The following is a 14,978-nucleotide window of genomic DNA, read 5'->3' on the forward strand; positions in this document are numbered from 1 at the left end:
ACGAGCGAGCTACGGGGCCCGGACGGAGTGCATGCACGTTCATCTGATGGGGGACGAGGGGGTCGGCAAGTCGGCATGCGGCGCGATCAGGCGGTGATGAGCGAGACCGCTACCGACACAAGCCGTCGCCGTCACAATGTTTTCTTGGAAAGAATAGTACTAAGAGATTAACCAAGTAAGATTAGTTCACTTGAGTGCATAGTTGTTTCTAAAGAAACTGATTCTAGTACAAAGCGGCATGAAAACAAAGGGGTAGGGCTGGAAAAAAAAGCTCGAATCTCGTGAGCTAAACGAGTAACTCGTGACTCGGCTCGAATCGACTCGAACTTGAAGAATAATGAGTCGAGCCGAGCTTTAGTCTAAGATCGTTTATAGACCAAGTATGCATCGTACTGATGCAGAGGCCGGGGTATCCCCTTTTCGAAAAAAAAACGAGCCAATCTCACGAGTACTCGTGTAACTCGTTAGCCTCGTTACAAGAGATCGGCTAAACACCATGCGTCCTAGGCACACAATACAAGGCCCAGCTACGCTGCAAATATGAAAAAAATGATTACTTGTGAATGTAAAATGTACATGTTAAACATGTACAATGTTCACAGACAATGTTCATTTTTATCTTATTCGTAAGGTTTTATGTTCATATCCTTAACGAGCTTAACAAGCTAAATAAGCCAGCTCGCGAGTTATACGAGTCGAGCCAATCTTGAATTTGAACTCGTTATAGTAACGAGTCGAGGCGAGCTAGCTCGTTAATGAAACGAGCTTTAGCGAGTCGAGCCGAGCTGGCTTGACTCGGCTCGAATTCTATCCCTACAAAGGGGTGTATTTGTTGCTAGTTATTCGGTGGATGGCTCGACGAATGCTCAGTTGCCTGATTCAACAGCACGTGAAGAAAGACACTTGTCCAGGACGTGGATTAACTGAGCTCAAGTTCGTATGAGATTGGATCAACAATAAAATCCAAAAAAATGTTTTTTCCGGAAAAAAATCAGCATTTTTTTATGCCAAACTTTGCCAAATGTTCTCAATGCTTAAAAAAGTTTCATCATAGGATAACATTCGTGGAAGTTGTGAAAAAAAATCGATTCCACAAACGTCATTCTATGATGAAACTTTGCAAGCATTAAGAACATTTATCAAAGTTTGTCAAAAAAAAAGAATTTTTTGAATTTGTTTCAAATTGCACTGTTCTCCGAGCTCACATGAGCTTGAGTTGAGAAGGACACTTTTGACTTCTCCATCTTATTATAACCTAAAATGATTTGGAAAGGGATTTTTCTCCATCCAAACGTCACAGTATACAGTGAAAGTGCTGTTGCGAGCACAAGCTCACATGCATAGTTTGCTACAGTAAAATCTAAAAAAATATTAACAAAATATTGGTGATGGAGTGACTTTCATGGAGGACTCAGCATCGATTTTGCTTTTTTTGTCCAAATCACCGCGAATGTCTGAGCATCGATTTGCTTTTTTGTCCTGTCCTCCATGAAAGTTATTCCATGCATCGCAAAAAAAACAGAGGAGCCGAAAAGAAGGGTCTCACGTCATTATCCTTCCCCTCTCCAACAACTCGCTCCTACCACGCCGCCGCCGCGCCGCCCTGTCGCGTTTGTAGGTATCTCCCTCGTCGGCCATGGGGAAACAACAAGACGGCAACGGAGAGACCAAAGGTGAGTACACTGTCCTTCATCCTCCCTCATTGGCTCCTCCCACATCTTCACGGCGACCGCTGGCCCCTTCCTCCGCCCGTGATGGAATAGGCCAGGGCACTAGATCTATTTGGTTCTTGCTATCTCCAAAGGATGAATCCTTGTTTGAGCCAAAATCTATATGTTCGATTCATGTGCCTTCTCCTTTATAAAGTCTGGTATGATGCACATGGATAACCCGAGGGAGCGAGCTGCTATTGCGTTTGAGATCAGTGAAGGCGCCGCTACGAAGGTTTTTATACCTCAGATTGCTCAGAGGTCGTCTGCCTAATTACTCCGCCGCCGTTGCTGCCGCTAATCATAATTAGTCTAATTGATCCATATATTATATTCTAGTACTACAGTACGGTGCTACTTCCATGCACCATATTTTTCAGCTAGCTACCACATGTCGTCAAGAATAATTCAGAGGTCATCCCCTTACATGTGTGATGAACAAAAGCATGGATGAGAGTGATTGTATTATTGTCAATTTTCCTGATGTTTGTGTTGATTTGAACGCTTTATTTGATGCATTTTGTTTCCCAATTGCAGAAAAGAAAAACAGAGCATCATGGACCACTGCTCAATTGGACCTTCTAGTTTCTGTGATGAAAGAGTATGCAGATGCTGCTAAATTTCGTGGTCAGAATGGATGGACCAAAGAAGGATGGAAAAGCATGGCTACACGCTTGAACAATCGGTTTTTGAGAGCTAATTTTATTGTTGATCAACTAAAATTTAGGGAGCAGCGGTTGAAGAAAGAATATTTTATTGTCAAATCTATTATAGAGAAGAGTGACTTCAGTTTTGATCCTATTACAAAAATGCCAACAACCATGGGATGAATTGAGCAAAGAACAACAGAAGTGGAGATAGAAAGCTTTCCCTTACTATGATGATTTGCATGCAATTTATGATGGTACGTCGGTTTCACATCACATGTAATGAATTTAGCATATGTTCTTCCATGGAGACGAGCCTCTCATCTTGTAGAAGTTGTCTCTCTCTGAAGCACTTAACCAAATTATGAGATACATATTTTTCCATCCGAAAATCTCTTTTACATCTCAATTCATGACCCTCTAAAATTTCTCTCACGTACTTATGCCCTGTAAGGATGGAAGCGTGAATGCGTTGGCGATTGCTTGAACCTCTCTCGCCTTTGTATACGACTTCGCTGATGGCCAACTCATCATCTTCTCGGTGTTTACCCTTCAAAAAATTCCCCCACATTGATGGAGCAACTAGGAGGACTTACAAAGGATAGAGACGATGCAAATATCAAGTGAATGCGCCGAGCGTGGCCGCGCGATTCCAATCCTGGTGCAACTCTTCGTGCCCCTCGGCAGTGACACAGATGACTGGCCAACTATGCGATGTGTTGGGTCGTCACCTCCACGCGTAGCTCCGCTGCGCCTCGATGGTGATGCGAAGAACGGTCAGCAGCTCCGTCTATGTGTAGCTTCACCACCAGTTAATTCGCAGGAGACGCCGAGCCATGGATGATCTTTGTTGTATACACAAGCCATCCGTTGGGTTGTTATGCATGCTGATGGTTAGGATATCCAGCTAGCTAGCTACAAAAGCTCAACAAAATTAGTATTCAAACGGCCGGCCAGCTGCCTGTCCTTCCACTGCTAACGGCTAGGTAGCTGACTATTTGTACGCAACGACTAGGCAACAATACTGTGTTTTGCAACAACAATCAAATAGGTCACAATAATCTCATTACTTCAAGATACTTTGGTATTATCAAAACTGTGGTATCTTGTACCCATTGACAAAAATACTGTGGTTTTTAATACTTCAATTTTTCTAATATTTTGCTACTGGTTTTCGCAACCCTGCAGGCAAGAACGCAAAGTTGGCACTTACAAAGGTCTTTGTCGCCAAGTGCACGCATGCGAGCAATACGGGGACGAACAAGAACCTGCAACATATCATGGCGGTGAGGAGAGCCTCTGCTCCGGCATCGACCCACCTCTTGCCACGAACTACTACAGTTGCGCCAGCGACTGGAAGGGTAAAGGGTCGGCGAGGAAGTAGTGAAAATCCGTCTTTACTTAGTGAAAATCCGTCGTCTTATGTGTATTATGTAAACTTTGACTATCTTTTGATGATTCAGCTATGATTTTTTTATAAATCGATTGTGTATTTGTATGTCCGTTTGTGATCTACGTACTTTTTAATCAACGTTGCATGGTTTAATATAAAAATATGGGACGAAATATGAAATACGTTGGTGTGGAGACGCGGATATAGAGAGTCATCGGTCAGTGCCCGCGGACACGCCCAGGCGCGTCCGCGCGCGTTTGAGGGGCTGGATTTGCTGAGTCCGGCTGTAGATGCTCTTAGAGCAACTCTAGCAGACCCCGCATCATGCCGACCCGCAAAACTCGTTTGCAGTTCGCGCAAAACCATTTTTATGGGCCGGCGCGGGCTGACACAGATGCAGACCCCCATAATGGACCTGTAAAAAAGCATATTCGCAGAATATACTTTTTTACGGGTCGGCTTCTGCGGGTTCTGATCTGGCGCAACTCATCCCGGCCCGTTAAACTTAGATTGATCTAACATAATGCTTTTCTTTGCTTTTGCAACAACATTAGATACAAAATATATCGCCAAATCTTGGCTAGAATAGCAAAACCAAAAAAACAAGAACGTATGCATTTCAAAAGATTTCCAACTTCCATAACTGCTCCCACTAGTTGAAGCAATGTCTTCTCCATGCATTCATTGTTGATCTGCGGATTCTTGATCTTGCTTTGTTCATTCTTGATGCTTTCTTCATTCTCCATCTTTGCTTTCAAAGAAGTAGCCGTTGCTTCTCCTCTAGTTGCACATGCAGCCGCATCAATGCCTTCGATTGTACTAAGGAGTGCACTAACATCTATTAAGTTTCTTTCTATCAACAAATCAATATATTGGCCTTCCCAAAACCAAAATGAGCATCCATCGTCCTACACAAAAGATTGAGCAAGCTCGAAGTGAGCTACCGTACTTGAACTAAAGAATGAGCTATGGAATGAGCTACCGCAAGTGCATGTACCCCGTCATTTTCGCATTTATAGAACACCCATCCGGGGTGCTTCGGCGTGTCCGAAGTGAGCCGCAACACTTGACGCGGGCAGTCGTCGCACTGTATGAGCGGCACCGGCAGGCCACAAAGACGTTGCGCGAGCACCGAGTCCGGTGGACGTCCGGACGAGTCCATGCCCGCAAACCTTCGGCGGCGGTAGGCGGACGAAGCCGCGCCTGCATGCGGCGATGCGCCCTTGCCTGGGCTGCGGGAGAGGCTCCCCGACCACTCCATCACCAGGGGCAGCAACCGGCGGCCGGAAAAAGACAAATCCGGCGGCCCGCGATGAAGTGCCGCAGATCTGCAAATCCGGCGGCCCGCCGACGCAGGGGGAAAGGGAAGGGAGGCCTCGTGCGCGTGGAGGCCTTCCGGCGTGCTCCTGCCGGCTGCTGTCACCGGAATCTTGTGCGGCGGCCGGCGGCGGCGCGAGGGGGAGGAGGGGTGGTTGGTGGAAGAAAGCGCGGGATGAAATATCCCTCCCACCAACCGCTTCCGCTTATATGCAGGGCACCGCAGCCGCGGGGGAAACCCGCGTTTTCCCGGGCTGGGGTCGGGATTTTGCCGCGCCTCCTAAATTTTTTTGCGGGCTGGGACGGGATGCGGCGTCTGATCGGACTGCTTTTTCGGCCCCGATCTGTATTTTGGCGGTTATTTTACGGGTCGAGGCGGGATGCGGGGTCCGCTAGAGTTGCTCTTACACCGAACAGAGAGAAGCTGTTGTTCCTGCTGGCCACGTATATCTCTCTCGCTACCAACCCGCTTCCTTCCCCTTCTTCCTCTCGCAGCCGCTAGGTAGATCGGGTACGTTACACCGGAGCGCCGCCCCTGCCGTCACCCCCGGTTCGTCCGAGAGTCACTGGCCGAGCGCCGCCTCTCCCTGCACCCTCGCTGCCGAGCCGCTTATCCTCCAGCTCGCAGGGTCGGCGCCTACAGATCTAGGGAGGCAGCAGCGCAAGACCAAATCCCCTCCATGTGTCCTCGTCGCTGACAGCCCCGCATGGCACTCTCTCCCCATCCTCTGTTCAGGGTAACTGAAACGTACTACAGGGCTAAATCCCAACGAGGTAAGCATTTCAGTTTTCACACCTACGAATTCCTACAATCCTGTATGTATGTATGTATGTATGTATGTATATCACTAAAAAAATAGCGCGCTATAGCGTCGCTAATAGCACGCTATAGCGTATTGAGAATTGTATCGCTAAATATATCTGTGTACAATGTCTCGCTAATAGCACGTTATAGCGTGATATAGTATGCTAATAGCATATTTTAAGATCGCCGCTATTTTGCTGTAGCACGCTATTTTTTTCATTGATGTATATCTGTCTCATGCTAACTAATTCTTCCGTGTGCCTAGAATGGGGGATGCAAATGTGCTGGAGCGTATACTCGACGGAGCCGCGGACCCGACGAATCTGTCATTACAACTCTTAAAGGACATCACGGGAAATTTCTCTCAAGACAGAAAAATTGGCCAGGGAGGATTTGGAGAGGTTTACAAGGTACAATTTACTAGTATTTTACTTTTACTGATTTTGAGTCCAGCAAAATCTCAATTTAATACTGTATGTACCACCGGTAGGACTCTGGTTTGGTATTTTAGAGCTAAGCATCATTTTAAACGCTGACCAACAGGGTGTACTCGGAGAAAAGATTGTTGCTGTGAAGAGGATCCATATAAACGAAAACACAGTTGACGACGGTCTATTTCGTCGTGAGTTTGGTAGCCTGTCGAAAACTAATCATCGGAATGTAGTACGGTTTCTTGGCGTCTGCTCTAACACACTTCAGAAAACGATAGAGGATGCTTGGTCAGGAGAGATTAGGTTGGCCAGCGTATTAGAGAGATTGCTCTGCTTCGAGTACATCAGCAATGGAAGCCTTGATAAGCATATTACGGGTACGATCTTATTGCATTTGATGCTGCTCTTTTTTTTTACTTCTTTAACTTGTTGCCTTGACTACTGCTCTCACCTTTCAAGTCAGGGTCAACAGTTAGGGACAGGCATGAATTAAAATGTTCTATCATTGCCCTGTATGTAATTTAACATAATCCCTTGCCCTTTTTATGTATGTATTCTTCCACAGATGAATTAAGAGGGCTTGAATGGGAAACGCGTTATGAAATAATCACCGGGATTTGCAAGGGCCTGCGTTATCTTCACAAAGAAAAAGATATTATTCATATGGACCTTAAACCGGCAAATATTTTACTACATCATCAAGATGGAAAATATATGATTCCAAAGATCACGGATTTTGGTCTGGCAAGACCAAATAAAAACTCGCATACTGTGGGTCAATGTTATGGAACACCGTAAGTTATGCATTAGAAGAACCACCAATTGAAATTTTTCTGTCATTACAACCTTACATATGCTTGTGTCGTAATGCATCACACTTATCATATTTTCTTGCAGAGGATATTGGGCTCCAGAATGCAGGGATGACAGCAAAACTACAACCGCATGTGATATATATAGTTTGGGTGCCATAATCATAGAATTAGTAACGGGGTGTAAGGACATCCCTGACAAAAACTACGTAAGAGTCATTTCTCTCACTTTTTAGCACAAGCATGCATCACTTTTATATGCATACTATCCTACTGAATGTCATGTCTAATATAAACATGTTTCTCAATTGACATAGTTTGCACCGTAAGATTCTGAGATTATCACAAATAATAATCAACATTTATTAAGTGTAGGTACTTCGAAGGTGGAGACACAGATGGAATAATCCACCGACGCAACTACAATACCAACAAGTAACTAGATGCATCGATATAGCGGTACGCTGCAGGGAAAAAAACCCGGAATCTAGACCTTCTATATCGGAGATAATCAACTTTCTGAGCGAATCTGAAGAAACATGTGGCCAGGTAAGCTAGCTAGTTTAAGATACCTTGTCATCAAACTGTGGACAGGGATGCATCATTCCAAGCCAAAAGGGGAACAATATTAACTACTAAGATCAGAGAGCTAATGAAGTGTGGAACAGTCAACTCTAAGGTTATGTCAATTTGGTTCCAGATTTAAATACATTGGTTAGCTAATCTTAACTCTGCTAGGTTAGCATAATCCCAAATTTATGCTTGACAACTGTACTAGTTAGCCTAATTAAATTACTGGGTGGCTGGTTAGTTGGGCTAGTAGTAGAAAAACGAATTTAGGAGACTTAGGTGTGTTTGGCAGAGCTGTGTCATTAAGAGAATTCTCTGGTCCTTCTCAACATTACTGTGGCCGATATTTTGCAAGATGTATGATTCTCGTTACTATTGGCGACATCAATTAACTAGCAAAATGGAGTCATCAGTTATACTCTCAGAGGCACCAAGCACGTTGTTGGCCCTTGTTCTCGAGTAGATTTGCAAGAGTAGGAACTACATGCGATGCTTGATGGGGTTTGCATGTAAAACTTTAGTTTAAATACATGTACACCTTTTTGCCCTTCGTACAAATGCAAGTTATATACATCATCATCTAAACACATCTAGCTCTTTCATCGCAGATAATCCCTTGTTTAGATGAAGATGACATGCTTCGGATTAATCCGCTCGAATTGCGGCTACCTTCTGAGCTGAAGAACGAGATATCATGCAAAGTTGAGCCAAGGAATGGTACACGTAATTGCATTGCCTTCAACATCCAACTGCCAAGCGCACAGTACAGCGCACAACCAGTCAAATGCATTGTGCAACCAAGATCCATGTATGTTGTGATGATAACCGTGCAAGCAAGAGATGTTCGTGAGCACGACCATGCCGACAAGCTCATCGTAGAAAGCATGAAATGGACTGAGGGCCTTGGACAAGAGGATATCATAGAATGTATGTCTGGTGCAGAGAAGCGCAAAGAAGTTGATGAGGTGGATCTGATTGTTGTATATGAGACTACGAAGCCCCAAGAAAATTGCAAGCGTAGAAGAGAGACCAACATGCCAGGTGATGAAGACCCCAAGGTGATCAATTGTGACCAGTCTTAATGTGTTTGATGGGCCTTCTGTCACTTTCTCCAGGACTGTTTATTGACAAATTAATTTCTATGCTCCCAGGCGAGGAAGATAAAGATTGTTGAGTCTGCTTCCTGTAGCGGCGAGAATAAAGAGGCACCTTCCATGGTAAGCTTAGTCAGATAATCTAACGACCACTATTGCTGAAATCAATTTATTCAATCTAAGTACATCATTTTTCTGCACACTAGGACATCAACTCCAGCACAAGAGGACAATGTACTGGGAAAACAGAGCAGTGCAAATTGTACCCACTACAAAGCTTTTCACGCCATTCTGCTACCAACGAGAAATACCTAGGGAAAAAGAGCCATCGAGCTGTGGATGTCTCAAGGGGGGCCATGGGTAGCCTGCTCGACAAGCTGGGAAAGCTCGTCACGGAGGACTATAGTCTGGATCCGAGCATCAAGAGTGATATCGAGTCTTTCTCATCAGAGCTGGAGATCATGCATCAAGACCTCCCGAAGCTGGAAAATATTGATAATGCCAAGATTTGGGTTGACAAAGTAAGGGAGCTGTCATATTACATAGAGGATATGGTCGATACCTTCTTGGTGCACGTCGAGCTTGACTCCAGTAGGTGTGGCTTCAGGGAGCTCACATGTAAGGGGCTAAAGCTTTTGGTGAATGGCATGACAACTCACGATCATACTGATGATGTGATCAAAGACATCAAGGTCAAAGTTAAGGCTGTGGCCGATGGGAAAGGGAAGTACAATATCGATGTGAACAATGTTGTAGCTAATGCAATTGAGAAAGCTGCCATTTACCCTCGGATGGCTGTGTACACAAATAAAGAACATCTCATTGGCATTGAAACGCCAAGAGATGACGTAATAGGGCTATTTGAGGAGGGTGGCGATGTAGATAAGCAAGAGCTCAGGATAGTCTCTATCGTTGGAATGGGAGGATTGGGCAAAACCACACTTGCCAAGGCGGTGTATGAAGAGTTTAAAGGCTACAGTCATAAAGCTTTTGTTTCGGTGGGCCAGAATCCTGATCTGGTAAATGTTTTGAAGAAGACTATCCGTGATTGTCAAGGTCGAGAATATAATGCAGCAAAACTGGAACAACTGGATGTGGAGCAGCTTTGCAACGAACTCCGCAATTTTCTCAAGGATAAGAGGTACACATCCCCCCCCCCCCCCCCCCCCCCAACCAAATCAGCCCATGGTGATGAGAGTACATATAAAATTGTAAATGACCCTCTGCAAACTTTACTAAAATTGTAAATGACATTCGTACTTACATGTTTCACTTTTTTGCAGATACTTCATAGTAATTGATGATTTATGGGGTTGCCCGTTATGGGATACTATTAATTCTGCTTTTCCAAGAGATAAATGTGGTAGTAGAGTGATAACAACAACAAGGATTCAAGAGGTTGTTGATCGTGAAAGTTGGAATGTTGAGAACAAAGTTTATAGAATCAAACCACTCAGTCATAAAGACTCAAGAAGTCTATTTTTTAGAAGAATATCTGATCCTAGAAAAGATTGCCCTGTTACACCTCGAAAAGAAGAGATTTTAGCAGATATTCTGAGAAGATGTGGTGGCATGCCGCTTGCTATTAACAGTATAGCAAGCCATCTAGCTCGTCATTCATCAGAATCGTCCTGGGAGCATGTAAGGAAATCTTTGGGTGCTACTCAATGTAATGATGTTGAACAGATGAAGAAAATATTGGATCTTAGCTACATACATCTTCCTGATCATCTGAAGACATGTCTTCTTTATGTCTGTATGTATTCAGAGGATCGAAAGATAAATAAAAATGATTTGTTGAGGCAGTGGGTAGCTGAAGGTTTCGTGAGTACAGACGGGGGGCAGGATGCAGAGGATGTTGCAGAAGAGTACTTCAAAGCGCTCATAGACATGTTTATGATCCAACCTTGGAAGATAGACTACTGCACCAATGAAGTGTTGTCTTGCAGAGTACACGATATAATTCTTGAGCTTATGAGATCCAAGTCAAGTGAAGAGAAATTTATTCATGTAATTGATGGTTTGAAAGATGTGTCAGGACAGATCCATCGAGTCTCAGTCCAGTACAATGATAAGGAGGATAGTAGAACTCTTAAAACAATCAAAGGGTCACTATCACATGCTCGGTCAGTGTTACTTTACCGAGCCTCGCTTTTGCCTGCCTTTCTGGAATTCAAGCATGTCCGAGTTTTGCACCTTGAAGATAAAGTATATTCAAGAGAGCCCCTAGACCTCACTGGTATCAGTAGTTTGTTTTTCCTAAGGTATTTAAAGATTGCACTCCACCCATTGTCTGGTGACCTTAAATTACCTGATCAACTTGGGCAGCTACAACAATTGGAGACAATACATCTAAAAGGAGGTGGACTAAAGAAGTATCCATCAGATCTTTGTACTTTGCCCCGGTTATCGTGTCTCATATATAGTAGATATGGGGGTATAATGTTGCCTTACGGGATTGAAAGGTTGAAATCTCTGCACATCCTGAAAGGTGTATGTCTGTATAAAAGCTCTGTAGAAACTATCAAGGGCCTTGGCGAGCTGACCAACTTGAGAAATCTTGGGATCAATTCGAATTTCCCTATTGGATGGGGATTTCATGAATCGGAGGAAGTGGCATATGCACGTATGAATGCCTTGCACTCTTCCATTTCGAGTCTTTCCACCAGCGTCAGGATCCTTACTTTGCATGCATATTTACCTGGGCATGATATGGAGTACTGGAACAGGACACTGTTTCCTCAAGGTTCTCATATTCGGAAGCTCCATCTGAGCGGCTGCAGTTTTTATACATGCCCCGAGTGGATTGGTCAGCTCCATGATCTATATAGTCTTACTATTACGGTGATGGAGGTGGCTGATAGCATCAGTATTGTTGAAGGGTTGACTTCACTTGCGTACTTTGAGCTCTCTACTGATACTGATAGGTATTGGAAAGAAAAGGAAAGTATAGTCATCTCTGGCGGCGGGGCATTCCAAGCACTCAAGCACCTGATTTTCCATTGTCCAAAGGTGTCACTGATCTTTGAAGTGGGGGCGTTGCCCAAACTTGAGAAGCTTGAAATACTGTTCTGTCACCTGACGCATCACATATCCTACCTGGCCGTTGGCATAGAGCACTTGCCAGCTCCAACCCTTGAACAAATCATTATAAAATTGACCAGAAACATCAAGTCAGGCTTCAGCATAACTATCAATGACTGGGATGATAACGATTGGGAGTGTGACTATGCTTCAGATCAGGAAACAGACAGTTTAATAAAACAACTAAGAAAGTTGAGGAGCGTATTGAAGAGAGCATTTAAGAAGCATCATCCTGGCGCTGACATCTACATTGAGTTTGAAGATTATAGCTATGATCCTTCGCAACAAAAAGAAAGATATAGGTCAGATGAAGAGGCGGAGTCTGTTGATGATGAAGACGATGAGGGTGCTCATCAAGTGAATGGATCTCAAACTGCAGCACAAGTCCAGACTAACACAAGGCAATTAATTGAGCTAATTGACGCGCAAGAAGATTCGGCTAGGATGAGCATTAACATTGATGCGCCTCTGATGGTGGGCACGTCCATAGATCTTGCGGTCGGTTTGGAGGGGTGGCAAGGTGGACGCGGCAGTCAAGATTTGGCCGTTCTGGAATCCTCGGAGCAGCCTTCTACAAGTCTGCTTGCCCCCTTGCCTTCCTCCATTCCCCTGTTTGCATGGGCAGACACAGCCGAGCCCATGGCCAACTTTTCTGTTGATATCAACATCAACAATGATCTCTTAGTTCAGCAGGGTAACGATGGCATGCTGGTTAATACAGTGGGACAATATCTTGATCTCAACCAGCAGGCTCATGCACGTGAACTTTTTGATCTCAATCATGCTTCTTCGGCAGATTCGGAATCCTTGCAGCTGCCCTTTAGAAGTCTGCTTGCCCCTTCTTCCTCCTCCCTTCACCACACACTAGAACTTTCCTTATGGCCGGACGCAGCCGAGACCGAAAGGGATTATCTCAATCCGGCCCCTAATGAGATTACTGATGAAGAATTTTTTGTGGATTGATGACGCTTTTATTGAACTGATGAAGCGACAGGCACCTGACAGTTGAAGTTGAAGATCCATATACGTCCTCTGTTTCTAGTTCAACAGCCGTTTTTCCATGTGATGTTCTCTCTGCAAGTTCCATCTATCATTGCTCTTGTATGTTATAAAGGATATGTATTTGTATTGTCCATGTTCTCTACTGTGTAGTGCTTAGACTAAGTCTTGGTTAAGTTATGTAGTACATGATGGATGGCGTCTCCGCTAGCTATATATAAACCTTCTACTGTCACTCTGAATCAATCAATGTAAAGGAAGGAATCAACCTCACTTTGCATTCCCCTGTTATATCTGTTTCTAGGTCTTGTATCATATAATTGTATTGAGTTGAATCCCAAGACCTCACGCTAAAATGGCAGCCAACAGAAACTAGCTAACTTTTAGTTGCAACACCAACTCCGTTGAAGCAGGCATTACAGGGCACACCGCACACCTTGATGCGTCAGGACAGGGGATGGGTCGAGCTTCAGAACCCTCCGCCGTGCCCTTTTTTCTTGATCTTGCCGCCCGCTCGCCATGGTGACGGAGCTGGGCTCAGGGCTCTCAGTTCGAGGCAAAGATCGTGTCGTGGAGTGATGCCTCGCAGTGGGGCAAACATGACAAAATGACCCATCACGCAACAAATTCACAAAGTGAACCGTCGGTGAAACTTTTTCACCCAGCTGACCCTTTTGTATAGCGTCCGGTAACTCTTGTAATTTTATTCATGAATTTAGGAGTTCGAACTTGAAGCTCACAATCTCGCAAAAATGCACTTGCATTGGGGGTTGGCCGCCATGCTTGGTTAGGCCAACCTGACAATCTTTTTTCCGTCCTTGTAAACATTTTGAGGGTTAAAGCTTGCGAGATTGCCTAAAAATAATTGTACACGACTGGCATGCCAAATTTTGCATCGAATGGTGCTTCTGATTTTGGGAAGCTTCTAAATGCTTCCGGTCTCATTTTTTTAGTTTTTTTTCCTTTTTCTGTTCGTTTTTTTGTTTTTTATTTTTCATTCATTTTAAAGTTCATGAACATTTTTCAAATTAGTGATCCTTTTATAAATTTTTGAACAGCTCTAAATTAACAAAGATGTTTTAAATTCCTATTTTTCAAATTTGTAATCTCTTTCTAAATTTCGTGATTTTTAAAAAAAATTCTAACAATTTTCAAATTCAGATTTTTTATTTCAATTTAATAAAAAAATCAAATTTGAAAACTTTTTTGAATTCAGAACCGTGATTTTTCTAAATGCATGAATTCTTTTTTGAATACATGAAATGTTTTCAAATTCACGAAAAAAAAATCAAATCTGAGATTTTTCTTTCAAAAGTCAACGGTCTACCATGTACCAAACCATTCAACCAGTAACTGAGCGAGCGAGATCGAACGGTTGGAGCAAGGGAGCGAGAAGCAGAGTGGGTCGCTACGGCGTCTCCAATCAGCACCTAGAGCGCCAATTAGGGCAATGGTTGATAAGATAGTCTTATCTTAAGTTTTGCATTTAATTAGAGATGACAAAAAAACATGTCTATAATGGGTCATCTCTTAGCTTTATCTTCAATAACTAGCTATTCCTAAAAACATGATGAAACATATTGTGTTAAGAGATCATCTGTTGTCTTCTCTTAAATAAGATAAGATAAGCCTTTTCTTATGAGTTCTCTCTCTTCCACCTTATCATTTATCGTACGTGACACTGCTAAAATAGAACCATTGTACAAGCCTTTAGGAACTTTCATTGCTAACTGCACGGATGGTAAACACGCACGCGGAGATGAGTTAGACTCGAAGCGCTACGTACATTGGTTGTAATAAGCTGATCACTGAGTCTGATAGTCCCTTTGGGCTTTGGGGTTGAAGCCATGAAAGGAGAGGACGAGTTTATTCCTCAACCTCCCTTTACTACATCAAAATCTTCTCATATTTATTACATAAATCTTCAAGTTCAACTACCGCCTATTTATTTACAAAACCACCATTCCCTTTCCAACGTCTTTTTAAGATGTCAATTTCCTAGCTGCTGGAAGAGAACCAGCGATGGTAGATGTGCTGTTCTTGTTTTTCAATTTTTCATTTGGCATCTCGTCAGCATAGCCACTGAATGGGAATGATAGGTATCAGGAAGGAGGTAG

General features: G+C 43.6%; 1 protein-coding gene across 2 annotated transcripts; it reads left to right on the forward strand.

The window, feature by feature from the left end:
* The first annotated feature begins 5,486 nt into the window (after positions 1-5,486).
* LOC123157020 (disease resistance protein RGA5) lies at positions 5,487-13,217 on the forward strand. Of its 2 annotated transcripts, XM_044575243.1 has the most exons (10): positions 5,487-5,840; positions 6,137-6,281; positions 6,415-6,679; positions 6,868-7,096; positions 7,200-7,323; positions 7,490-7,663; positions 8,293-8,742; positions 8,836-8,901; positions 8,985-9,919; positions 10,062-13,217. In XM_044575243.1, the coding sequence occupies exons 2-10, from the start codon at positions 6,138-6,140 to the stop codon at positions 12,823-12,825; spliced, it is 5,151 nt and encodes a 1,716-aa protein (XP_044431178.1). In that variant the 5' UTR covers positions 5,487-5,840; position 6,137; the 3' UTR covers positions 12,826-13,217. The 2 variants fall into 2 exon arrangements, with proteins under 2 accessions (XP_044431178.1, XP_044431179.1); XM_044575244.1 differs by lacking the exons at positions 5,487-5,840; positions 6,137-6,281; positions 6,415-6,679; positions 6,868-7,096 and having other exon boundaries at positions 7,485-7,663.
* The last annotated feature ends 1,761 nt before the right edge of the window (positions 13,218-14,978 follow it).

Source organism: Triticum aestivum, chromosome 7B (genome assembly GCF_018294505.1).
Source record: "Triticum aestivum cultivar Chinese Spring chromosome 7B, IWGSC CS RefSeq v2.1, whole genome shotgun sequence".
Lineage (NCBI taxonomy): Eukaryota > Viridiplantae > Streptophyta > Magnoliopsida > Poales > Poaceae > Triticum > Triticum aestivum.